We start from the raw sequence: 27,181 nt of genomic DNA on the forward strand, positions 1-27,181 counted from the left end.
TGTGTTTCTGTGGCTCTTTTTTGTTTTGTTTTTGTGACTGTGGGGAACCCAGTTCAGCTACTGATTGATTGATTGTGTGACTGTAGCACATTGTTTATTGCTTTCATTTTATGAGTCAATGGTATCGTTAGATAGCAAAACTCATGTTAAGTTGCTGTTTTAGGGGTTGTTTTTAAAAGTCTGGAGCACATTAATCCATTTCGCATTACTTTCTATGGGAAAGCGTGCCTTGGTTTTGGAACGCTTTGGTTTTAGAATGGAATTCTGGAACGGATTAAGTTTGAGAACCAAGGTACCACTCTAAATATACACAGTGCTACCTCGGCTTTTGAACGTAATCAGTTCCGGAAAACTGTTCAAGTTCTGAAATATTCATAAACCAAAAACTCAGTACGGAAGCCTCAAAATGGGAAACTCAATACGGAAGCCACGTGGCATGTTTGACTTCCAAGGCATGTTTGAAAACCGAAGCATTTACTTCGGGGTTTATGGCGTTTGAAAACCAAAACATTTGTCAACGGAGACTTTCGAAAATCGTGTCCTCCCTAAAAGAGGGCACGTGTTGCTGTGAGACCTGGAGACTGACCTCCTGGTTGTGGGTGGGTCTATTGGATAGCCACAACACCATATTGGTAGGTCCCTCGTTGCTGGGTTTAATCTGGCCAATGGGGTACAGTCTAATCGGATCCAGGGACCTATATAAACCCATGCACGTGTCCCAAAGCTTCCTCTTTCAGCGCATGCATTTGGAACACCCGCCCACCTCTCCCTAATTTTAGGGCATTTTGCGATTGACCTTGCTATGCCGTTGTGTGTTGTCTGTCGTTGGGACAGGGGCACGGCAGGAATTTACCTCATTTGGCTGATTGGCTGTTGCTGATTGGCTGTTGGGTTTCTCCTGCCGCGTAGCAAATCGTCACAACTTGTAAGGTTGCAGATAGGCTCTGGTTCAGGTGATAGGGATGGGAGAACAGTCTCGCCATCCCTACGTGAAGGGTATTCCGTTAAAGGAATCCAGGGACTCAACTTGTTTTGGTGAACCCCCGAAAGGGGGTTGTGCCCGTGCCTGAGTCCAGGGGAGCATCTGGGGAGTGAACAGAGTTTGTTCCCAGGCTTTTCACCTGCCTCAGGTGTTCACCCTTGGCTGACCTATGATAGAGCTCTGGGTCAGTGCTACCTGCAAGGGTGTAGGGAGCTAGTCAAACCAGAGCCTATGCAACCATTCACTTTTCTGTAAGCAATAAAGTTGTGGCCTAAATTCTGCCAAAAACCAAAACTAAAATTTGAGTCAAATGTGTCTTTGTTTAGGGGGGAGGTCTCTGGGTCTGAACACGCAAATGGTTGAAAATAAATCTTTACTTTTCAGGCTGCCAACTCTTGAACAACAAGTATTATCTACAAACTGCTCTCATCTTCATAGTCAGGATAGAGCTAACGGGAAAAACTGCCAACTTCCAACTGTCAACTCCCAACTGCCAATTGCCAACTGCCACCTCCTTTCTCCAGTACCATCCATTCTTTGTGAAATACAACCCCAATGAAATTGCATCACATATACTAAGACATATTAAAGATGTTTGAATGGAACATGCGTAGTGTGAGGACAGAGTCTGCTCCTGCAATGCTTCCTTGCGCTAAGTTCCTTCACTGATTGATAGAAAAGACCAGCTCATGTAACATAACACAATAAAAACAACGTTCATAAAGATAAAATATACAATTGGAGCAGATTGCAGCAATAAGCTCATGAGTTAAAATTGAGATATATACATACACCCGTACAACTGAGATTTGGGCTACCATAAAAAATTGACCCTGAGGCACCCCAAAGGGCAACTTCAGCATTTCCCTAGTGAGCTATTTTATTCTAGAGGATGAGCAGTGCCTACAAATCTGGGTGCAGAATCTGGCTACCAGCCAGGTCATCTTGTGATCTTTGCCTAAGATGAGAGAATTAAGTTTGGACTTGTCTGAAAGATCGGAGAGCCTCTTCAGCAAAGGATCAATGGATCTCAACATAAAAAAGACATCTAAAAAATATATGTTCGGGGCTTCCTGTTTCCCCTAATGGGCAGGCACAATGTCTCTGTTTCGTACGGGACTCTTCTATAGGAGCCTTCCAGAACCGGTGAGGGCAAAAGTTCCTTCACTGAACATGCAGACGAGCCTCAGGTGCCTGTAGCTTAGGGGCAGAGCTTGCTGCCTGAAACGCTGGATAGCCTCTGCCTGTCAGAGTAGGCAACTCTGGGTTAGTACCTGCAGTCTGGCTAAGCACATGGCAGCTTCCTATGTTCCTAAGAGGGCACCTGTCAGTCTCCGAAGCAGCCACAATTTTTAGACTTCCAGAATCAAATGCCATTTCAGTGATTTCCAAAGAACACAAGCCTGTTCCCTCATCTCCCGAGGGAGAACACTGGAATTAATCATCAATCAGTCTCTCCCTTGTATTTCTGATGTCTCACTCCCACATTTCACTTTTATTCCCCCCCTTTCTTTTTCTTTCATATTTTTTTCATTTTCATTTTTTTTTTTAAAAAAGGCACTAATCCACAACATCAAACACATTATCAAGTTTCCAGGAGGAAAAAAAAAGAAATGAACGGCTAAAGAAAGAACTGGTAATAAGACTCCGAAAGAATGCGGCTTTGAACTGGCAAGACACATCACTCTTCCTCCCCCACTGTTTGGAAAATTGCATTATCATGCCTGAAAGATTCACCACCACCGCCATGTCTATTATTGCTGACCCTTAGAAGGGGAAATCTCCATTCTCCTGTAAGTAGGACAGAGCTGAACTAATAACTATATTTGAGGGGGAGAGGGGCAAAATAAATATATATATTATAAAATAAATAAGCCCTAGCATGGGTGTTTCATTAGCTCTGTTCTTAACAACATTCCTAAAGAGGCTGTATTTTACTGTTTTAAAAACATAATTTAGACAGAAGGAATGCCGGTGCCAACGCAGAAACTATGAAGTGCTACCTCATTAAAAAGGTGTAATAATGCTAGGTTTTGCTTAACTATCACCAAATATTACTTACCCAGCATCTGTGCTGTTGCCACAAAGTAGTGCGTCCATGGTGCCCTCTTTTTTGAAGTAGTTATCTGCAACACAAAGACAGTCTGCGTTTATTTCCAGCACGTTTCCTTCACAAAAGGTGCAGCGAGCTTGGGAGAAATTGAGATCTTTCCCTGGCCTGGTTACGGTAGGTGGAGAATGGTGCAAAAACTCCTTGCGACACAGAAGGCTAGCACTGGGCTAGAATCTTTCACCCAGGTGTACTAGTTTTCTACATGCAAGGTTGCATTTTGTCAACATGGAGGCCCATAGGAAAACAATACCACAACGTCAACCCTATGAACCTATACCTTGGGCAGTCCCTTTTATGAAGGCAGCAGCCGCAATCTCTAAACTAAGCATCCTCCCCAAACTACAGTTCCCAGTCCATTGCCCCCATGGAGGTGGCGTCCTCTTGCATAAGATTCTTGCACACAGACTCCTCATGCTGCTGCTCTGCAGATAAGGAGAGGAGCTGGATTTCTATTGGAAGCAAAGGTGAGGCCTGTATACAAGTGAGGGGAGAAAGGCTTGTGCTATCCATCAGGCAAAGGCTTTTTCCACCTGCCTCTCCCCACCCATTCCAGCCCTAGGAGCCTTTCCCAGACCATGACTTTGAGAACAGCAGGAGCAGTGGGGAAGAAGGGAGTCCATGGGTATTTATTAAACAAAAACAAAAACAAATTTATAAGCTGTGCATCCTTGTTTCTCACCTTGATCCTTTTACATGATTTTGCATGTTTCGTGGTATTTTATGCATTGTGATTTGCCGTTATTTTTACTGATTATAGTTTAGTAATTCTTTGTTATAATTGTTAAGAGTAAACTGTTCAATTACAGTGGTACCTCGGGTTAAGTACTTAATTCGTTCTGGAGGTCCTTAACCTGAAACTGTTCTTAATCTGAAGCACCATTTTAGCTAATGGGGCCTCCTGCTGCCGCCGTGCTGCTGCAGCACAATTTCTGTTCTTATCCTGAAGCAAAGTTCTTAACTTGAAGCACTATTTCTGGGTTAGCGGAGTCTGTAACCTGAAGCGTATGTAACCTGAAGCATATGTAACCCGAGGTACCACTGTATTATTTGCTATATTTAATTTTACTGTTTATTATTATATCCTAATGGATTATTGAACATTGCTTTATTTGATATGAGTTGCTTATTTTAAAGTTATTGTGACCTTTTTTTGTATCGGATCAGATTGTTATTAGGCGTGTGATTTTTGCTGTTTATTTTGTTGTTTCTTCAGCTTGTAAACTGCCTTGTGTGTAGTAATATAGAAAGGCGGCATACAAATTAAAAGTGAAATGAAATGAAATACAAGATAATGGTCCGCCTGGCACCACATTTGCCCAACCAAGGAAGAGCAAGAAAGAGGGAAAGAGAGTTCTGCTTTTGGTGTCATCCCTCGCGCACATCCTCGCGCCTACGTTTGGAAATATCTGGCTTTCCCTTGTGTTCACAGCATAGTCAAGAGATGCAACAAACAAACAAAAGCCCACAGAGACATTTCTTAAGGATTTCTTCTGGCCCATGACTTCCATCACCAACTAGTCAGGGCTAAGCCAAAATGCTATCTCTCCATATTTCACCATCTATTTGCAGGAACAATATTTAAGGGGGGAGTGAAGGGGAGCAATGGGCAGGGGGTGAACTTCCTATAGCACTTCCTGGCATCTTAAAAGATAACAGCTGCCATTTTCCCCCCAGCGGAGTGAGGACAGGAGTTCCTGCCCTCATTCTGTCTTCAGAACGCTGTTGCATGGTGGTGCCAACCTGAGAGCAATGTCCTTGCTCGCCTTTCTTAAAAAAATAAAAATAATCCCTCGCTCTTGACTGGCTTCAGAATAACACTACACTTTCATGGGTTGCCTTCCTGGGGCCGGGCAGAATGAGGGTTAAACTTCCTGCCCTCACTCATGCAAAAAATGGTGGCCTTCGACAGACTAAATGCTGGGATGCAAGTGAAATGAACAAGAAAGAAAATCCGGGAATCTTTTGCACACTCATTTTGAGCTGAAAGTTCTGCTATAAAGAAAAAAAAGAAAGTCATCTCAGCAATGAATAATACAAAGGGAGCTGAACAGCAACTTGCTTCCAGATAAGCTGCATTGTTTCATAATCAATAACAAACAGCTTCTATTTTTTTGTATTCTTCCCAACCATTCCCCCACCTCCAGGGAGCTAGATGTTGGGTGTGATGGTGTTGAGTGGAACTTAGCTGTCTCTGGATGTAGCAAGGCGCCTATAAAGCATAACAGCATGACCGCGGCAGGAAGGAATGTTCAGAAAGCAGCCTCATACCAGCTACGGAGAGATAAAAGATAAAACGCCGGTGCTAGCTGTCCCCCTTCCATTCAAAGGGGGGAATCACTCTAGCTTGACACAAAAACAAGGGGCTGTTATTTGGGGACACTTCCACTTATGGGCTGGATGAGGGCCTTGTCAACGAAACACAGCGGAATGAAGTGGTAGAGCCCTGGGGTGGTAAAAGAGACTGTACTGCTTTAGTCTGGTGATAGGGGTTCTCACAATGAATAGTTATGCCAAAAATAAAAACAAAACAACAAACCTCTCTGGAGTTAGAAAGCTAGCAATGAAAGGTACAGACTTCACAGTCAAGACCTTTGTCCCTGAAAGAATTTGTTTACGTATGCAACTACGGCCGAACGGATTTTATTTTCACAACATGGGAAAAAAGAAGGTATCCCAGCTAAAGAAGATTGGCAAGTTAAATTAATAGAATATGTTGAAATGGCAAAATTGACAATGCAACTAAGAGGAAGAGACGGCAACGAATTTAAAGAAGAATGGAAGATGTTTATTGCATTTGCAGGTGCCCACAACTCTTCCTCTGCAGCTGAAGTCTCCTTGTGCTCTTGTGAACCCTTTAAGGTCATCCCCTCCAATGTTTATCCAATGAAAATAGGGACATTCTAAGGAAAAGCAGGACATTGTGGGATGAAATGCAAAACCAGGACGGGTTCTGTAAATCCAAAACTGTCCTTGGACTATAGGGACACTTGGAGGGTCTGTAAGGGTTTGAGTGGGTTTGTTATATCAAATTCAACAACAGCACACACATACACAGCATCAGCCAATCCTGGTTGCCACAATTCCCCACAAAAACAGGCCTCAAGCAGTTTCAATTCGCTTTGACTAACCTCCCTCTAAAAGCAAGGACTCAACCAGCCTCAACTACCACAAACTCCCTCAGCAGAAAAAGGCTTAACCAGTGTTGCACTACTGTAAGTTTTCTCTCCTTGACATAGCGTGTCCTCCTTCATGAAGAGCATGTGTTGCGGTGGGGGCCGCCAGGACACTCCAAAGTTGGGGGTGGGCTAATTGATCGTTGGCCACTGATGCAATTGGGGCTTCCCTTGTTGTTGGGAAGAAGTTAATGCTAAAACTCCTTGCACGAGGCTAGGGCTTCCTCTTTTCGCCTGTGCATTGGATTGCCCATCCCCCCCCTAGAATTAGGGTTGTTCGCTTTGACCTTGCTATGCCTGCCATGGGGTCTTCTGCTCTTGGGGCAGGGGCCTGGTAGGAATTTTGTCCATCTGGCTGATTGGCTGGGGCCATTTGGTTTTTGCCTACTGCGTAGCAAATCGTCACAACTTGTAAGGTTGCGGTTAGGCATTGGTTTATGGTTTGGTTGGTTGAGGGGCATGGATTGGCTGTGCCTACCCCTCTAATGCTGCTGTTGCAAGGGATTCCGTTAAAGGAATTGGGGGCTAACGATTGCTTGTCCACTCCGACAAGGGGGCTCGGGCCATAGCAATCAGCTCCTGGTTGCATTTGGGGTGAGGGCAGGTTCCCTGCTCCATCGCTACCCCCAAGTGTATTCCCCTATTCTGACTTTCGCATCGTGCGGAATGTCAGTCTGTCCCCCATGGTGGGGGCAGACAGTCGCAACCAATGGCTAAGCAACCACTCACAAATTTGTATTTTAATAAAGTTGTGGCCAAAATTATGCCAAAAATCTTAAACAAAAAATTCTGTGTGATGTGTGAGTTATTGGGGTGGCCCTGGGGACCTCGATACGCAAACAGTTTCCAACAATGTGATTTGAGATTCCTTTGCTAAAGGCCAGCCGTCTGGACTTGTGATGTGGGAGCATTGGAGCATACAGGGATGTTACTCAGCAGTTGCCAGACCCTCAATGTTCCTTGACTTTCTGTCCCACTTCTGGCGTTGCAGAAAGCCTCCTACCTTTCCAGACAGATTTATCAGAAACAGGCTTCCCACCGATCAAGAAACGCTCATCCCCTCCAGCAGGTATCGCAGCCTCGTCTCAAGCCGAGGTGCAAAACCGGCCGGCACTTCTAGCCGGAATAATTGGATCCGAAAGGCAGACTTTCAAACGACAAGGAAGCCTTAGTCACAAGGATTCCGACTGCCTCATGCAATGCAGAAAAGATGCCAGAAAGGAAATTATGTAGGTGAGGCCAGATGGCCTTTGAGATTCCAAAGAAACTCCCATTGCAGAACAATCACAGACAAAAACTTCCTGTCACTTGTCAAGAGAACTAGCAGAGTCTCCCTCAGCCATTATTGACTACGAAGTCACTGAGTGACCTTAGGAAAGCTCTCCTTCCCCTCACAGCTACCTGTAATAATACCGGTGAACCTTTCAGAATTGCTTTAACGATCACTGAGACAACGTTCCCTGTGAAGTGCTGTGAACGATTAGGTTGCAAACGCAGGGCCTGTTTTATTTTTAATTAATGGTCTCGTTCACATGTACTACAGAGCATAAACCATGGTTAGGGAAATTGGTCCGTGCATGGTACATCTCCTTCGCGAGCAACTTCCCTGCACAAAGGGGAAGCCACTTGCTAAGGAGCAGTGTAACTCCCCTCCTGAACCAATTTTAAAATAGGGTTGAAATCAAGCTTTTAAAGGTTTTAAAAAACCTTCTAAAAAACCATTAGCCCTGTCTCCAAACTGAATGAATTGAACTGAACTGAATGAATCCAGGGCAGGGCAGGTGACTCTACCCACCCAGGCACAGCCCCAGTAAACAATGGGTGGAGCAATATTTCAGGTATCTTGAACCCAATATATAGACAAGTCACAGGATATCTGGCAAAACTAGACTGTGGCTTTTGGGTCAAGTGCATTGGGAGGGGCTCCCCCTAAAATAGTTCAATTGGGGGGTTTAAAATCCCTGTACCCCCCCCCATGATGGCAGACTTCAGATTCATCCAGCTATTGATCTGTTTTGCTTCCCTCCAAGCCAAACAGCATATTTGCCTTGTGCTATTTACATCTCATAAATCTAGGCTGACTCATAAATCTTAAACTCCATTTTATTACTAAATGTACCCTTAATATCTCAATCAAGATGTATTTCCCACTGTCAGGCTGGCAGGCCAGAAATTTTAAGCTTCTTTCCTAGAAACCGTAATGTCCACCCACACAGAAGGATCCATATATAGGATGTGTGTGTTTTCCCCTCTGACCATCGAAGCATTGTTGTTCTTCTAATATTATGCATTTGACACACACACACACACACACACACACACATATATATATCAGTTCCAAGCCAGCCAATGGTGTATATATACATTCTGTTCAGGAAATAGTGTGTGGAATCTTAATGCCGGCAATGGCTGAGTGATGCCCTAAATTCCTTCATCTTAACCTTCATCCAGGAAAACTAAAAACTCGATAGTTTCAGGGGCTAATAGCTATTTGTATTTTAACCTCAGTACATTATGGGACACGGGTGGTGCTGTGGGTTAAACCACAGAGCCTAGGACTTGCCGATCACTTATCTGCTTCTTTGGGTTGGGTTTTCCTCAAAAAAGCAGGTTGGGGAGGGACCCAGCATGGGACATTGGCCGAGACAAAAAAGTACCCAAATGGCAAAGAATGGGTAAATTTTGTGAGGGTGGTTTTTGTGTTTTTGGCCCCAAGCATTTTGCATTTACAGTGGTACCTCAGGTTACAGATGATTCAAGTTACAGACACTTCAGGTTACAGACTCCGCTAACACAGAAATAGTACCTCAGGTTAAGAACTTTGCTTCAGGATGAAAACAGAAATCACACAACGATGGCGCGGCGGCAGCAGGAGGCCCCATTAGCTAAAGTGGTACCTCAGGTTAAGAACACTTTCAGGTTAAGAACGAACCTCCAGAATGAATTAAGTGCTTAACCTGAGGTACCACTGTACAGAATTAAAACTATAAGCAGTAAGTAGAAGAAATTTAGGAACATTATTTGCTGCCTCACAAGTGACAATATCCCAGGACATCCTTAGGCAACCTGGTGCCCTCCCAAATGTTCCTGGACTACAATTGACCAAAACAACTTTTGAAGGGGGGGCATCATAAGATCAGTGATAGGCAGACTCCCACATTGGGCTTGAAAACTAAATGACTGGGTACGTGAAAGACTCTGTTCCCTCTCCCAAGCTCCAGTGAGCATCTAGCACCTGCTCACCCACAGACCTGCCTATCTCTCCGTCTTCCATCCTGCACCTACCTTCATTGCTGGTCTGGTGGCAGGGAGAGAGAAGCAAATCTTTGCCTACCTGCACTGCACTCTCTGATGCTCGACACTCCACTGTGGCAGGGGTACTGTGGTAAAGGGAAGGCCCACTGAGAGGAGGGTGCTGGCCCACCCCAGGACTTTTCCCAGAGGCCCACAAATCCCTGGGGCTTAACCTGAGTCCCCTGGGAAGGCTATTATTGCCCTATGGTATTTCATTTGGATTCTGCCCCAGATGCTTCATTCATGGTCCCCTATTTTCATGCGGGCTTTCTTTGAATAGACCATGATCCCCTGAGCAAGCATGGGCATCTCTTCCCATTTCCCCTGGATTCTGTCTGAGACACCACTTCCTAATGAACACTGGCAGGCTTTTACTTAATCTGGTCCTCGTTTGATCGAATTTAGCGTCCCTAATCCTCGCTTTATCTGCATTCGCGACATCAATCTTCAAGCAATTGAAATGCGGAATCTTATTATGTAGCGTGATCAATACCCCTCAAATGATGTTAAGTCATTCATCTCCACACAATACTTACAAAATGATTGATTCCCCAGCGCCGCCACTCATACTTGCCCTAAAGAGTTCTTGGGTTTGTTTTCCCCCCACAACCACATGACAACAATGAAGCGCTAAAGCCTGGGAAATAAGAAATGATACGGCCTAACCAGTTCAGGGTGCAAGTCCTCCCTTCTGCAACTCCTGACCATGTGCAGATTGACTCTCTGCCAGTTTTCTCTCCTAATTTTTCTTCTGAGTTACAAAGGTGCCTGCAAACATGACATGAAGGCTGGCAAAATCCACCTTGCCATGTGTCAATCTCTTGCGGATGACCACAGTGCCTGGAGACAGGCATACAAGTCATGTATCCACAGCAGTGATCAGAGGAGGAATGACCACTGGGAGGAGCACAGGCAGAGGAAATGCCATGGTGCATCTGCAGCAGCACAACTGGGTAATTAATAATAATAATAATAATAATAATAATAATAATAATAATAATAATAATATATTATTTGTACCTCGCCCATCTGGCTGGGTTTCCACAGCCACTCTGGGCAGCTTCCAACAAAGACAAAAAATACACTAAAATGTCACACATTAATGTGGATTAGTTGTAGTTTCCTGGTCACCTTCAAAGGTAGCCCCATGTAGAGTGCATTCCAGTAGAGCATGCACCACTCTAATGAGACAGTCTGTGGGTAGGGTTTCAGCCTGCGTACCAGGTGGAGCTGGTAGACAGCTGCCCTGGATACAGAATTGACCTGCGCCTCCATGGACAGCTGTGAGTCCAAAATGACTCCCAAGCTGCGCACCTGGTCCTTCAAGGGCACAGTTACCCCATTCAGGATCAGGGAGTCCTCTACACCAGCCCACCCCCTGTCCCCCAAGAACAGTACTTCTGTCTTGTCAGGATTGAACCTCAATCCATTAGCCACCATCCATCCTCCAACCACCTCCAGGCACTCACACAGGACCTTCACCGCCTTCACTGGTTCTGATTTGAAAGAGAGGTAGAGCTGGGTATCATCTGCATATTGATGGACACCCAGTCCAAACCCCCTTCACCTGCCTTCACCTGCCCCAGCTGCAGCAACAAAACATGTCTCTCCCACATCGGTCTCTACAGCCACAGCAGGCACTGCAACCCTCCAACCTCACCCCCAAAGGCACACTCCTCCATTGCCTCCCGGGGCAGACAGATGCCATACTCTCTAACATTTCACAGGTGAAAACAGGAGCAGGTTTCATCGCATCCCAGTTCTTACACCAAGGACTGTTGCCTGAGCCCTTTAGTTTCCATGCTGAAAAAATGCCATGCTTGCTGGCTGCTGTATTCATTCACCCTGAAGTGGATTGCTCTGTGCTGTTTCAAAAGCAAGGCAGGTGTTCTGTTCCTTTGGTTAAAGAAGTCCTGCAATTGGCTAACAGCCATTCAGAATGAGCCTCTCCAGCACAGGTATTGAGAGGCTGTGAGTGTTACATGGCAGAACACTGCATAGCACATTCCTAAGCATGTCTATTCAGAATTAAGCACCACCGAATTCAATGGGGCTCACTATGTGGTGTGTGGTGATAGCATGCCAGCTGCAAGTTCATGCACATGAGTCCACATTCATTAAGGGGGGGAAAACACTTCTAAAGTCCTACATATTGTAACCTTTACTCACAGGGGAGTTCTTCCTGCCACAATAACCTTGGTTGCCCTTTCCTACACCTTTTCCTGCTCTACAATATCCTTTATGAGGCACAGCAATCAGAAACGCACACAGTATTCCAAAAGCAGTTGCATCATAGATTTGTATATTGGCTTGATGATATCGGCAGCTTTTACTTCAGCTCCCTTTTCTATCGATCTCTAGCATGGAATTCACCTTTTTCATGGTGGCTGCACGCTGAGTTGACATCTTCATTGAGCTATCCACTAATTGTTGGTATTGAACCACCAGTTAGAGACCCACGCTCCCAGGCTTGTTGTCTTTTAAACAGCAGCACAATAGGAAGAAATCCAACAGATGTACCCATTCTAGCATGCCAGGAATGGCACTCCTGTTGAGGTTTGGATGAATGTGTTGCCATTAAAAAGAAGCGATGTTTGTTGTTTGTTTGTTTTTGTTTTTTAAAGGCAGCAACCCTGTTAAATACATTCATAAAGGGAAAGTAACAGCTATGAGATTGAAACCTCAAAGGCATGGTTCAGCAGGGAATCTCTTCTATTATTATTATTATTATTATTATTATTATTATTATTATTATTATTATTCCAGCCCTGACTTCCTGCTTAAATCAGACACTCACTCTCACAATAGTTCTCTTGTTTCAGGATCCCTGTACAGACTAGTTTTGCAGCAGAGTATTGCAATCCTTCATCTATTAATTTGATTTCTTTACCCTTCCACAAGACGCCTGCCTAGACATGCATCTTTTTAATGCTTTTGTTTGCTTGTTTCATTGTCCTGATAAAACTGGGACTGATCTAGATGTAAAGTCTGGAATTGCATATTTGTTGCTGGCCAGGAAGTTTGTAGATAGGCAGCAAGCAGTGTAATCAATGCAGCGTTCCCACTGATGGGGAGAAGGTAATGCTGTGTGTTCTTGAAGGGACAGGGACGCTACTATTCATTTTCTTATCATCATTTATCTTAAACATTTATATCCCTGCTCCTTTTTCTGCATTAAATCATGCATGGTTTAGTTACAGGTGCATGCAATGGACAGAAAAGGGGGGGGCACAAGAAGGGTTTTATCACAGGCAGAGAAATGAAGGGTGGCATGCAATGAAGCAGCAACATTAGCACAATAATATCTAGCTGTGCCATGGAAATTCCCCTTCCCAACCCCATGCACTACTTAAATCTGTTGTGGGGTTTCCTCAATCCTCCAGTTCAGATTTTGGATTGGGGGAAAGACAGGGGCAAGTTCCACTACCCAAATGGAAATCCTTGTGTGACCATAGCTACTTTGCTAGATGCCACCCAAAGTGTGGTTTATGATGCTCAATTGGGCTGCAATCCCAAAGCAACAGTAGCATTTCCACACACACACACACACATATATTTTAAAATCACTTCTCACAAAGCTTCTCTGGCTCATCTATCCTTTGAACCCTGACAGGCACACATCCCAAGGGCTCGGAACAACTAACTTGCCCAGTGACAGCTACTGGCTTCTGTTAATGTCCGGGCCAAAGCAAGATACAAATACTTTATCCTCTGAGCTGCTTTCCTGGTGAACTAATTGCCCTTTGTTTAACCCTCTTGCCATCTTGCTTGGCCTTCAAATCCCGAAAGATTTCAAACTGTTTCATTCACCCATTCATCCTAAAGCTACAGCCCTGCCAGCTAGCCTATAAGCAGTATCTCACAGGAGCTAACAGTAATCAGAAAACATCTTAAAACCAACAAGCCAATAAACACCAGGGCAGCCAAGATTGCATGGCAACGGGTGGCAGCTTGGAGGCACGCAGCCACAATCAGGTTTTAAAGCTGGGTGCCATGACCCACAACTCAGAGGCCAGGCATGGAGCAATGGACACAAAGGGGGAAGAGGCACTTGGGTGAAGAACTGCCAGGACCACCTTCAGCACTTTCCCAACCAGAAGATGCAGCCATACTATCCTCGTCTGGTACAGAAGCATCTTCTTAGCCACACAGGTGCCTCACATAATTAGGTGAGAGCCCTTTAACAGCAGGTCCCCTCCTCTGGGGAGTTGCTTCACTACAATCCAGACATCATATTTTAGGCTTCAGTTTGAGCAAGGTGCTCCTAGAGGCAGCAGCTCATCAGGCTACCTCTATGTGACTATGGAGCTCTCCAAGGTCCTGAAGGTGCTCTGTGGGCCTTGAACTCTTGCCTCGGCCTCTGGGAGGGGCACTGCCCAGCTCTCCCAGGCAGCCTTGGGTTCCTGTAGAACAGAACCCTGGGAAAACTGCGAGGCAGTCAAACACTGGGGCAGCGAAGCCACATAATAGATCAGTGAGGAAAGATACAGCCAGAGAACAGAATTCCTCAGGCACTAGACCAGAATCAGAAGCATTATGGTACAATTCCACTGGTCCTTTTCATAGCCTGATGTTTGCTGAGCTGGTATCCTCAGTTCCATTCTCTCTCTGGAGGCCAGCTTCACCTGAGTCTCTGGTTCAAGACCTCTAGCACTCTGCAAATGCTAATAATGTTGCAGCAACAACCATTCTGCTCCCAAAAATGTGCCCCCATAGAAAAGTTTTCAGCAGCTTCCTAAATATCCCTACTGAGTTGTTCCAATTGGCTTCCTTGGCTATGAAGCCACCACAGAGGAGGCCCTGCTCCTTATCATTCCTTAGCCCACCTTAGCCCAGACAGCAGAAGGACCCAAAGCAAAAACACCTCTGAAGATCTTAGCATCTAGGAGACTTCATATAGGATGAGGCACCCCTGGAAGTATCCCAACAAACAAACAAACACTGCTAAAAGTTGCTAGTTGGCTTTTTAAATGTTTCCATACACAATGCTGAGGCTTCTTGGCACAGAGCTCTGAGTTTCCGCATGGTGTCAAACTTGGATTTATTTATTTTCATAATAAATGCAAGTGAAGAAACTTGCATTTGGCAAAAACCATAAAACACAGAAGCCAAGAGAGCATCTTACCTGCATCATTTAAAAAAGCATCTAAGGATGGCCACCTCTCCTCGTCCGGTATGAATGTGCCGTTAATGGTGGTGTTAAACTTCCGGACACACTTCTGCCTCAGATTTCCCATGAAGAGTTGGAGCCCTATGAGGGCGAAAACACTCAAGCAAAAAACGGTCAAGATCATCACATCGGCAAGTTTCTTAACTGACTGGATAAGGGCACCTACAATGGTCTTCAAACCTAAGGAGACAAAGGTTAGCAGGTTATAGGATGAGATACAAAAGTGCAAGAGCATTGTACGGGTATTAAAAGTCAGTACTAGTAGCATCTACAAGACACCCACCCCATGTATCTCCCAGTTGTGAATGCATGGCATAGGTAGAGTTCCCATCGAATTTCACTTGTAGTGAAATTCGGAGAGAATTTGGAGGCTCCAGCTCAGGCAAAACATCTGTTGGAAGTCTGAGGGAAATGAAAATAATTCCGGTAAGACTAGTGAAATGAGGCAGGGAGTATGCCCCGCTCTGTGCAATGTGAAAGTAAAGACTGTTCCATCCTTATGTCCCAATTTCTTCCATACATTTTCCTCCCTACTGATCTGGTGTAGTTCTGAGAATCTCAATGGGACGTTTGCCATTAATTCCAGAAGGTTTGGCTTGCACCCGATGTTGTTTGTAAATGCGGTATTAAGGTTCCAGTCCTCAACCACTTGGGGATCAATGAAATGCTTTTAAGAAGCAGGGTCAAAACTGGTGAAACCCAAGAACAATGGCTGGTAATAGCTGCCAAGGGGTTATGCATATAGCATCAGCTCCAAGGTTTCAGAAGGCCTTGGGCAAGTTCCCATACATGGGCTCCCATCCCTCAATTTATCTACCTCTGCAATACAGGAAGTCCAGGGGGCTCTTGTCAGCGGGACTCCACCTGGAGTGTGGGCCATCAGCAGATTCCTGAAGGTGCCACCCCTTCACACTGACTCTGTGTGTATGTTTGCAGAACATCTGATAATAAATGGTGTTTTTTAAGATGAGGAAAAGTCTGTAACTAAGCTCTAAGCCAACAAGATAGGGTGTACACATATACTCAAATAAACTTTGTATTTCTGGTTTGTGTGTGTGTGATTTCAAGTTCTCAAACAAAAGACTCTAGAGAACCAGAAACCAACATCCTAAATTCCCTGTACTTTTATAGAAGTCAGTGCCACCGAGTTCAATTGGACTTAACACCAGGTATAGGATTGCTGCCTTTGTGAATTTTTGACAGTGGGTGAATGTAAGATCCCCTGCCCAGAAATGTAAAGGTTTACAACTGGATTCTCAGCATTTTGGATTTCAGCGTTAGGGGTGAACTTGGAAAATTAGTTAAACTTAGAACACATATAAAATTTGGCTTTGATTCTGGTGTTTCATTGGTTGGGTAGGAGGAAATCCCTAGTGTTCAACTTCGATAGGACCAGATTTTGGTATGCAAGAGGTAATTAGCCAAAAAAACTGGCCCAATGGTGAAACGCGGTAGCAACTTCTTAAAGAAAAACAGGTGTTCAGGTGAGTGGAGTGGGTTGGTTTGGCTGCCTGTGTTGTTGACAGGTAGTTGTTGCCAAATTTGCAAATTCCTTAATGCCGTGTTGTTCAGGAAACCCCTATGGCTACTGGAAACTTGTGGCGGGGAGTTCCTCAATGAGAAGATCAGTCATGGCAAATAAGCTTCCTGGATAGAAAGCTTGGCCACCACTCAGTGCCATCTAGACCAGGACTGCCTGCTCTGACTGCCAGCAACTCTCCAAAGACCCAGATGGGAATCTTTCCCATCTCCAGCTACCTCAGGTCCTTTTCAGCTGGCAACTGAAGGCAGGAAACTTCTGCATGTGAAGTATGTGCTTAGCCTGTGATCTGTGGATACTTTCCTGTTAGACGAATAGAGAGCTCTTCACTTACACTGGTCCAGCCAGCCCATTACTGACTGCCTTTACTGCACTCTTTAAGGTCCCAGACAAGAATATTTCTGCTGGAGATCAGTGGTGCAGTGAAGGGGGAGTTTAGAGCAGGAGAGAGCAGGGGGAGTTTAGAGCAGGAGTCATCTGCTTGGACACCGTGATGAATGAAAACTCTCCAATGCAAGCCAATGAAGGGATAACAAAGCTTACAAGTTTGTTTGTGACTTATCACCATAGAGGAAGACAGAGGAAAACCAAGCAGAGGAAGGGATGCTTAATTTTCTTTCCTTTGATGAAGTTCCTACTTCCTGCCAGCGTTTTAATGGTAACGCTTCTTTGCGAGATTGTTTGTGTTTTTAATTAAATGCTATCGGTTGCATTTCAGCTGGCTGAAGATCTCTTGGTAAAGCTCAGTGTGTTTTACAAGCTGAACCAATGTAATCATTTAGCAGCATCACCCGCTTCAATGGAGCTTATTCCATGGAAAATATGCACAGGATTGTATTCATGCTGATCCTAATAAATGGAGCTTTATGCAGTGTATTGCTGCTCTTTGGGTTTACGTGCGTTTCTAAAAAGGCTGGCGTTTCGGACTCTCGTCCGCTATGAGAGCTGTCATGGTGAACGCCATTAGATTTCTGCTGGAGACTGATGTTGAAAAAAATGTTGAAATATACATTCAAAAAGAAACCAGAAGCATTTTTACTGGGCATTGTGGGGAGTGATATAAATAGAAAGGAATGTAAGCTCTTTTTATATGCAATAACAGCAGCAAGAATATTACTGGCCCAAAAATGGAAGCAAGAAGAATTACCGACGATTGAAGCATGGAGGATGAAGTTAATGGACTATGCAGAACTAGATAAACTAACAGGAAGGATTCGAAACCGGCGGGACCAGAAATTCACGGAAGACTGGAGTAAATTTACGGACTACTTGAAAAGTATTTGTGAAGATCAGACGACGTTTGTAGGTTTGCAAGAAGTTTTGTGAGGAGTATTATTGGAAGTATTGCAAAAATGGAGAAGGGGAAGGATGATTTGTTAAGAGATGTAAGGGCAATATAAAGTTAAGAGGTGGTTAAAACGGTGGATCATCAGAGGTGCTGATGGAAGTCTAAAAAGATTGTATAAGTGATAAGTTTTGTGGTACATTTTATAATTTATATGTTAAAATCCATTAAAATAAATAAAAAAGATTTCTGCTGGAGACTGAAGGCAGAACCCTCTGTGTGCCAAACATTTCCTCTACAAGTGAGCCATGGAACCCCCTCTGCAGAAAGAGCATTGGATGTGTTCTCAAGAGCATCTGCCATTCCCATGTGTTAGCAGAGAGGCCCAAGAGGAGCTGTGTGCACCCTAAGATGCTCCCCAGCATCTTCTGTAAGAGAGAAAGGTTCCATAGCAGCACCTATGGGTTTCTCAGCAGAACTGGTTTGGAAGGATTCTGTGCAGGAAGAAAGTCTGAAAGCCATTGCCTTGAGGGAACGTTCTCACGAAGGCACACAGCAACAAAGTCGGTGCAAAAAGGCAGGCAGATCAGCTTTCTAATGATTCTATTTCAACAGAACAGGGAACAGAGCAGCCAAATAGTCCATCAATTAGAAATCCATTTGGATCCTGTTTCTAAAGGCAGGTCCAGCCCAGACCTCCTCCCGTTGCAGTTTGTTAAAAGCTGGCTTGCTTCTCGCACTCCGTCTTCATTGTCCCTGGATTAGTCTTTATGTTTCCTCCTCTCGGGATTGTGGGATCAGTCTCTCTCAGAGAATAATGCTGATCAAGCACAAAGAATAGCTGTGCGCCACCTTTCACACATCAGTGACCAATGCATGAAGATGTCTCGACGGATTGCGAACTAGCTTGAAGGGGGAGCGCAGACAGAGACGAACTAAGCTAAGCAAGACTTGCTTAACAGAAACCATCTATCACAAATGGGCAGGTGCACGTAAAACTGGCAGAAACATTCTAATTCTTTTGGAACATATGAATAGCCTGTTAAAATAACATTCTAGGCAATGTGTGCTTTTTGAAAAGGCTCTGGTGGCAGAAGGCAATATAATCCAACAGCTGGGAATATAAGGGGACACCAGAAGATGTCTGACCAAACATAAGTAAGGGGTAGCAAGAACACTCTAAAGGTAAAGGGAGCAATGACCATTAGGTCCAGTCGTGACCGACTCTGGGGTTGCAGCGCTCATCTCGCTTTATTGGCCAAGGGAGCCGGCGTACAGTTTCTAGGTCATGTGGCCAGCATGACTAAGCCGCTTCTGGCGAACCAGAGCAGCGCACAGAAATGCCGTTTACCTTCCCGCCAGAGTGGTACCTATTTATCTACTTGCACTTTTGACGTGCTTTCAAACTGCTAGGTTGGCAGGAGCAGGGACCGAGCAACGGGAGCTCACCCCGTCGCGGGGATTCGAACTGCCGACCTTCTGATTGGCAAGCCCTAGGCTCTGTGGTTTAACCCACAGCGCCACCCGCGTCCCTTCAAAAAAAGCAGACTAGTACCTAGTTAATGAGGCACCATTTGGGCAGCTGCCATGTCAAAGACCTCAGGAGCAGAGAGCTAACTGAGACAAGTCATACAACTAAGGCCAAATATACCTGTCTGGCAGAGTAAGGATGAGCCACGCTTCCGCGTTCTTTCATCTTGCTCCCCTCCTCCAGTTCTTCCCTCACTTCTTTCGTTCTCTCCTCCCCAGGCGTGCTAGGCTACAGCAAAGCCATGCTAGTTAAGGACAGACGGAAAAGCCCTGCAGGATCAGGCCCACGGTATATCCAGCCCAGCACCCTGTTCTCACTGTGGCCAACCAAATGCCCACGCGAAGCATGCAAGCAGAAACTGAGAGCGATAACACACTCCCCTTCCTGTAGTTTCCAGCAACTAGTATTCAGAAGCCTATTGCCTCTGACAGTGGAGGTAGAAAACAGCAATCATAGTTAGTAGCCATTGATAGCCTTGTCCTCCGTGAATTAGTCTAATCCTCTTTCGGGGGCTATCACTGTTTCTCGTGGGAGTGAATTGAATGGCTTAATTATATGCTGTGTGAATAAGTACTTTCTTTTGTCTCTCCTGAATCTTCCAGCGTTCAGCTTCAATGGATGTCAGCGCAATCTAGCATTATGAGCGAGAGAAGGACTTTCCTCTATTCACTGTCTATGCACTGCATAATTTTATACAATTCTAGCAGGCCGCCTCTTACTTGCTGCCTCTAAACGGGGGAAAAAGAGACTCAAATGCTGCAAGCTTTCCTCATTTGGGTTGCTGCTTTTTGAACCTTTTCCCAACCTTGCAATGTCCTTTTTGAGGTGAGGCAAGAAGAACTTTACATAGCATTCCTAAAGCGGTGGCACCATAGATTGGTATAATGGCATTATAGGGTGATGCTTGAACTGGGAAATGATGGTTCAAGGGCTCATTTCAAACCAGGATGTGAAACCTGGATTTTGCATCCAGTTTTCATATCCTGGTTAGCAGGGAGCCCTTAAACCACAGGTTTGTGGATTGAGCATCATGGGGAAATGTGGCTTAAAGAGACTAAAATAACATTTGTTCTCGGGCTGATTTGTGTGAAAGTGTGCACTATGCAAGACATACCATGCAGGATTTCTTGGTATAAACCAATAAAAACCTGCCAGCATGTCCCCAAAGTGTGATTTGCCTGGAATCCCATTACTACCATATATACTATTTGGAGCCAGTGCATTATAGTGGCTAGAATGTCAGAGTAGGAATGGAGAGACCTGGGTTCAAATCCAGCCATAGAGCTTGCTAGGTGACCTTTGGCCAATCACCACTCCACAACCTAACCTACTTCACAGGGTTGTTGTGAGGAGGGGTGAGAGTGTAATAAATATTACCATTAACATTATTTTTTATTTCTTACTCCTTTCTTGGAACTGCTGTGTTAGATATGGTTATGGAGGGAGAGATAGCTAAACCACAGTCATAACCCTGTCCCTTGCTTGTAAGCTTGTAAGTTTAGGGAAGCTTTTAATGTTTGACAGACTATTGTATTTTAATATTTTGTTGGAAGCCACCCAGAGTGGCTGGGGAAACCCAGCCAGATGGGCGGGGTATAAAAATAAAATATTATTATTATTATTATTATTATTATTATTATTATTATTATTAGACTTGCTGTATGTGATTGAGCAACAGGCTGTGTGTCCTAACCCTGTCTCACATTTATCACAGTATTAATATGCCAGGTCTCTTATCAGGGGTTTCAAGCAATCATCGTAGCAATGCATACTGCGAGTGTAGCAGCATTTTTAATCAGTTGAGGATTAAAGATCCAACCCAAACTTGCAACAACAACAAAAAAGTGTTGAAAGTGGGTGGGGGCCAATCAACACAGGAACATAGTAAGTGGTTTTCTTATTTTTATGTTTATAGAAAGCAAACTATCAAAAAGCAGTTGTTCACCTGGGGTAGGTTTATGGGAGAGGCAGCCCTAATATTACTAATTTTTCAGGTCAGTTTCCAAACTGTGTTCTATTCATCCAGTTATTATGGTTTTAAATAGAAATATAATCCCCTCAGTGTTGGGGTTTTTTTTCCATGTTTAATCTTCTCAGGCATCAGAACATTTCATTTTGATTCTTATAACCCACCCCCTCTCTGCAGCCTGTGATATTCAACATACAGTGGTGCCTCGCAAGACGAAATTAATTCGTTCCGCAAGTCTCTTCGTCTTGCGAGTTTTTCGTCTTGCGACGCACGGTTTCCCATAGGAATGCATTGAAAATCAATTAATGCGTTCCTAGGAAAACCGCCTTCAGACCAGGTCCGGGGACAGTCTGTCCCCGGACCTCTTCTGAAGGCTGGGGGGGGGACAAGGGCTTTTCTTCCCACCCCCAGCATTTTAAAAAACCCCGGGACAGCGGAGGACTTCTCCGCTGTCCGGGCGATCTTAAAATGCTGGCGGGCGGCATTTTAAAATCGCCCCGGGACAGCGGAGGACTTCTCCGCTGTCCGGGGCGATTTAAAAGCCCCTGGGAAGGCAGGCAGGGGGGACAAAGACTTTTGCCCCCACCAGCCTTCAGAAGAGGTCCTGGACCTCTTCTGAAGGCGGGCGGGGGGCGAAAGTCTTTGCTCCCCCCCGCCTGCCTTCAAAAGCCCTACGGGACAGCGGAGAAACGCGCTGTATTTCTCCGCTCTCCCGGGAAGGCAGGCAGGGGGGAACAAAGACTTTCGCCCCCCGCCCGCCTTCAGAAGGTGTTCCCTCCCTGCCGCCCGGCTTCGGAGCATCGTTCCGAAGCCCGGCGGCGGCGGGAGGAGGCGTTCCCGTCCCACCGCCCGGCTTCGGAGGAGGTCCGAGGACAGTGGGGAAGACGCGCTGCGCTTCCCCGCTGTCCCGGATATTTCCCTATGGGCTGTCGTCTTGCGAAGCAAGCCCATAGGGAAATTCGTCTTGCGAAGCACCTCCAAAATGGAAAACCCTTTCGTCTAGCGGGTTTTCCGTCTTGCGAGGCGTTCGTCTTGCGAGGTACCACTGTACAGGCAAGTGTGCGCAATGTGTTGTCTATTAAAGCAAGCACAAACCACCAACCCAGTATGATTGTGTGGAGGCCCTCCAGGCTCAAAATGTCTCTGTTTGCCACCTGACCGGGACTACATATGGTCCCGAGTATGGCGGGAAACAATACACGGCTGACGGGTGCCATTTTGTCTGGCGGATAACACGTTACGGAGGATCCTGGTGTGAAGAATCCTCTGCCGTTTAGCAGGACACTTCTCGAAAAGTCAGATCACAGAATCACAGAATCACAGAATCATAGAGTCGGAAGAGACCACAAGGGCCATCGAGTCCAACCCCCTGCCAAGCAGGAAACACCACCAGAGCACTCCTGACATATGGTTGTCAAGCCTCTGCTTAAAGACCTCCAAAGCAGGAGACTCCACCACACTCCTTGGCAGCAAATTCCACTGTCGAACAGCTCTTACTGTCAGGAAGTTCTTCCTAATGTTTAGGTGGAATCTTCTTTCTTGTAGTTTGGATCCATTGCTCCGTGTCCGCTTCTCTGGAGCAGCAGAAAACAACCTTTCTCCCTCCTCTATGTGACATCCTTTTATATATTTGAACATGGCTATCATATCACCCCTTAACCTCCTCTTCTCCAGGCTAAACATGCCCAGCTCCCTTAGCCGTTCCTCATAAGGCATCGTTTCCAGGCCTTTGACCATTTTGGTTGCCCTCCTCTGGACACGTTCCAGTTTGTCAGTGTCCTTCTTGAATTGTGGTGCCCAGAACTGGACACAGTACTCCAGGTGTGGTCTGACCAGAGCAGAATACAGTGGCACTATTACTTCCCTTGATCTAGATGCTATACTCCTATTGATGCAGCCCAGTATTGCATTGGCTTTTTTAGCTGCCGCGTCACACTGTTGGCTCATGTCAAGTTTGTGGTCAACCAAGACTCCTAGATCCTTTTCACATGTACTGCTCTCAAGCCAGGTGTCACCCATCTTGTATTTGTGCCTCTCATTTTTTTTGCCCAAGTGCAATACTTTACATTTCTCCCTGTTAAAATTCATCTTGTTTGTTTTTGCCCAGTTCTCTAATCTGTCAAGGTCGTTTTGAAGTGTGATCCTGTCCTCTGGGGTGTTAGCCACCCCTCCCAGTTTGGTGTCATCTGCAAATTTGATCAGGATGCCCTTGAGTCCATCATCCAAGTCGTTGATAAAGATGTTGAATAAGACCGGGCCCAAGACAGAACCCTGTGGCACCCCACTAGTCACTCTTCTCCAGGATGAAGAGGAACCATTGATGAGCACCCTTTGGGTTCGGTCAGTCAGCCAGTTACAAATCCACTGAGTAGTAGCATAGTCAAGACCGCATTTTACCAGCTTCTTTACAAGAATATCATGGGGCACCTTGTCAAATGCCTTGCTGAAATCTAGGTAGGCTACATCCACTGCATTCCCTTCATCTGCCAGGCTTGTAATTCTGTCAAAAAACGAGATCAGGTTAGTCTGACATGACTTATTTTTCAGAAATCCATGCTGACTATTGGTGATCACAGCATTCCTTTCTACGTGCTCACAGACTGTTTGCTTAATGATCTGCTTCAGAATCTTCCCTGCTATTGATGTCAGACTGACTGGGCGGTAATTATTTGGGTCCTCTCTTTTCCCCTTTTTGAAAATAGGGACAACATTTGCCCTCCTCCAGTCTGCCGGGACTTCGCCTGTTCTCCAGGAATTCTCAAAGATGACTGCCAGTGGTTCTGAGATCACATCTGCCAGTTCTTTTAATACTCTTGGATGCAGTTCACCTGGCCCTGGAGACTTGAATACATCTAGACTAGCCAAATATTCTTGTACTATCTCCTTAGTTATTCTGGGCTGTGTTTGCTTTGCTGAATCATTTGCTCCAAATTCTTCAGGTCGGGCATTGTTTTCTTTATCGGAGAAGACTGAGGCAAAGAAGGCATTGAGGAGTTCAGCCCTTTCTGTGTCCCGTGTTTGCATTTCACCATCTTCTCCTCTGAGTGACCCCACTGTTTCTTTGTTCTTCCTTTTGCTACGAACATACCCATAAAAGCCTTTTTTGTTGCTTTTAACCTCTCTAGCAAGCCTGAGTTCATTCTGTGCTTTAGCTTTTCTGACCTTGTGTCTACACGTGCTGGCTATTTGTTTGAATTCCTCTTTGGTGGTATCCCCCCTTTTCCATTTTTTGTACACATCCTTTTTTAATCTTAATTCAGTTAAAAGTTCTTTAGATAGCCACCCTGGCTTCTTTAGGCACCTTCCATGTTTCCGTCTCATTGGTATTGCCTGATGTTGTGCTTTTACTATCTCCCTCTTAACAAACTCCCAGCCATCATGAACTCCCTTTCCTTTTAGTATTGCTGTCCATGGGATCTCACCCAGCACTTCCCTAAGTTTTATGAAGTCGGCTTTCTTAAAGTCAAGAAATTGAGTCCTAGTATGCTTGGCTGCTCCTTTCCGCTGTATAGTAAACTTCAGAAGAGCATGATCACTCGCACCTAATGATCCTTCCACATCTACCCCACTAACCAGGTCATCAACATTGGTTAGGACCAGATCTAAAATGGCTGTTCCTCTTGTTGCTTCTCCCACTTTCTGGACAATGAAGTTGTCTGCAAGGCCAGTGAGGAATCTGTTTGACCTTTTGCTCTTGGCTGAGTTTGACGTCCAACAAATATCCGGGTAATTGAAGTCCCCCATTACTACTATCTCCCTTCCTTTTGCATGCTTGGCCATCTGTTCCAGGAAGGCATCATCTATGTCCTCCGTTTGGCTTGGGGATCTATAGTAAACTCCCACAATGAGGTCTCTGTTATTCTTCTCTCCCTTAATTTTGACCCAAATGCTCTCACTTTGGCTTTGAGGTTCTAAATCTTGGATCTCTTCACAGGTATACACATCCCTGACATATAACGCCACTCCTCCTCCTTTCTTGTCTGGTCTGTTTCTCTGAAATAAATTGTATCCCCCCATTATTACATTCCAATCGTGGGACTTATCCCACCAGGTTTCAGTGATGCCTATTATGTCATATTTAGTTTGCTGTACCAAGAGCTCAAGCTCATCTTGTTTATTTCCCATGCTTTGCGCATTAGTGTACAGACATTGAAGTCCATTAATCATTCCCCCGTGTCTCTTATTTAAGGATTTTTTCCTCCCACCACTAGGTCCGCGTGCTGTTTGCTCCATTTGGTCTATGACATTTGGATGATCATCTTCATCAATTGATAGACTCCTACCTTCAGGAGCACTGTCTCCCTCCCCCCCATTAGTCAGTTTAAAGCCCTCCTGATGAGGTTTCTGAGATTTTTGGCAAAAACATTTCTCCCAACCGTTGTGAGGTGCAGCCCATCACTTGCCAGAAGTCCATCTTCAAGAAACTGCAGTCCGTGATCTAAGAATCCAAACCGTTCCTGTTTACACCATGTGCGAAGCCAGCTGTTCACTTCCACTATTTTCCCCTCTCTCCCTGGGCCACATCGTTCAACTGGGAGGACAGACGAGATGACAATTTGTGCATTTAGTTGCTTCAATTTCCTGCCGAGAGCCTCGTAGTCTCTTTTGATCTTCTGGAGGCTATTGCTTGCAGTGTCATTGGTTCCCACATGAACCAAGAGGAAGGGGTATTTGTCAGTGGGTTTTATGATTCCTTGCAGTTGTTCAGTTACATCTTGGATCTTAGCCCCGGGGAGACAGCACACTTCCCGAGACATCTTGTCAGGCCCACAGATCACTGCTTCTGTTCCCCTCAGTAGGGAATCCCCTATCACCACTACACGCCTCCTCTTGGGTTTGGTCGGGGTTCTTCCGTGAGCTGTCCGTTCCAAGGTCGCCTGCACATTCCCTGAGGACTGACTTTGCTGCTCGTCTTCATATACCTGATCAACTGTAATGAGGGAGAGATCCTCAAATGGAGTCTGCTCTTCGTCTTCCATGCTAGGGGAGAGGACCTCAAAGCGATTGTGTATTTCTAAACTATCAGAACGAACCCTGGGCCTCCTACTTCTTTGAGTCACGTTTCTCCATATATCTGGCTCCTGTGTTGATGAACTAGCCTCCTTCTCAGGGGAGTCCCCTGTCTCCTACTTGGTGGGGACGGTGTGCTCTGTTGCTTCCAAGAAGAGCTCCAGCTCTCTAATTCTTTGGAGCGTAGCTACACGTTCCTCCAGTTGCTGGACTTTGTCTTTTAAAAGGGCAATCAACATGCAATTGCTGCAGGTGAAGCTGCCTGCAACCTTTGGCAAGATGGCAAACATTGCGCAGGAATCGCAGGCGACTGCAGCTGTTCCCTCCCCTTCCATCTTGAGACACACACACACAAGAAAACCCTTTTTGCTCCTTCTTCAACTGCTGCCCTGCAAACTCTTTCAGTGACATCATTTACTGTCATGACCAACTAAAGTATTTTCTCCCACAAAGATTTCGCTTGAGGGGGGAATATGGATGCCATTTTAATGTGTGTCTGTTACGTGTTAAAATGACTTACAAGGTTTCCAGATAATTTTGTGTTGAGTCACTTCAACCCACCCCTAAAACGGCTGGGAATGTAACTCTCTCTTCAAATTAACTCTGTTTCTGCCTCATTTTAGATAGATAGATAGATAGATAGATAGATAGATAGATAGATACCGGTATATATATATATATATATATATATATATATATATATATATATTCACAGGCGAGTCCCCCTGCACATGTTCTATTTGCTTGTATGTTTTAATATCGTTTCAAGGCTGCATTTTTGTTTATAACCAATATTGTTTTTATATTATAAATATATTGTACTCTTAAGAGATTTAAGAAACAACAACACATCAAGCTGTTTCGAAATGATGTTTAAATAAATAAATCCAGGAGGATTAAAGCCGTTTTGAGCCAAAACCGCCATTGACAGCAGTGAGGGCAACCCAATCAGGCCTGATTCTGACTACCATTGCCAGCTGTCTGAGGGAAGAGCTGTGTGACAGGAGCTTTCCTGACTTCCTGGCCTGGATGTTGTGACCAGCTCTGTTCTGGGGGGTGGCGAAGTGTTTCAGGGAAGGGTCTGCTCTTTACCAAGGGCAAGACGGCCAGAACC

At 45.1% G+C, this 27,181-nt stretch overlaps 1 protein-coding gene across 7 annotated transcripts in view; it reads right to left on the bottom strand.

The window, feature by feature from the left end:
- The window catches only part of LOC308569496 (sodium channel protein type 5 subunit alpha-like), a 223,573-nt gene that overhangs the window by 152,987 nt on the left and 43,405 nt on the right, over positions 1–27,181 (bottom strand). For all 7 annotated transcript variants that reach the window (XM_081163454.1, XM_081163452.1, XM_081163453.1 and 4 more), the window contains exons 6-7: positions 14,688–14,912; positions 3,045–3,108 (exon numbers count right to left, since the gene is read on the bottom strand). In XM_081163454.1, the coding sequence (XP_081019580.1) occupies positions 3,045–3,108; positions 14,688–14,912 (289 nt within the window). The remainder of the gene's footprint in view (positions 1–3,044; positions 3,109–14,687; positions 14,913–27,181) is intronic.

This window comes from Podarcis bocagei, assembly GCF_964188305.1.
Source record: "Podarcis bocagei genome assembly, chromosome: 12".
Lineage (NCBI taxonomy): Eukaryota > Metazoa > Chordata > Lepidosauria > Squamata > Lacertidae > Podarcis > Podarcis bocagei.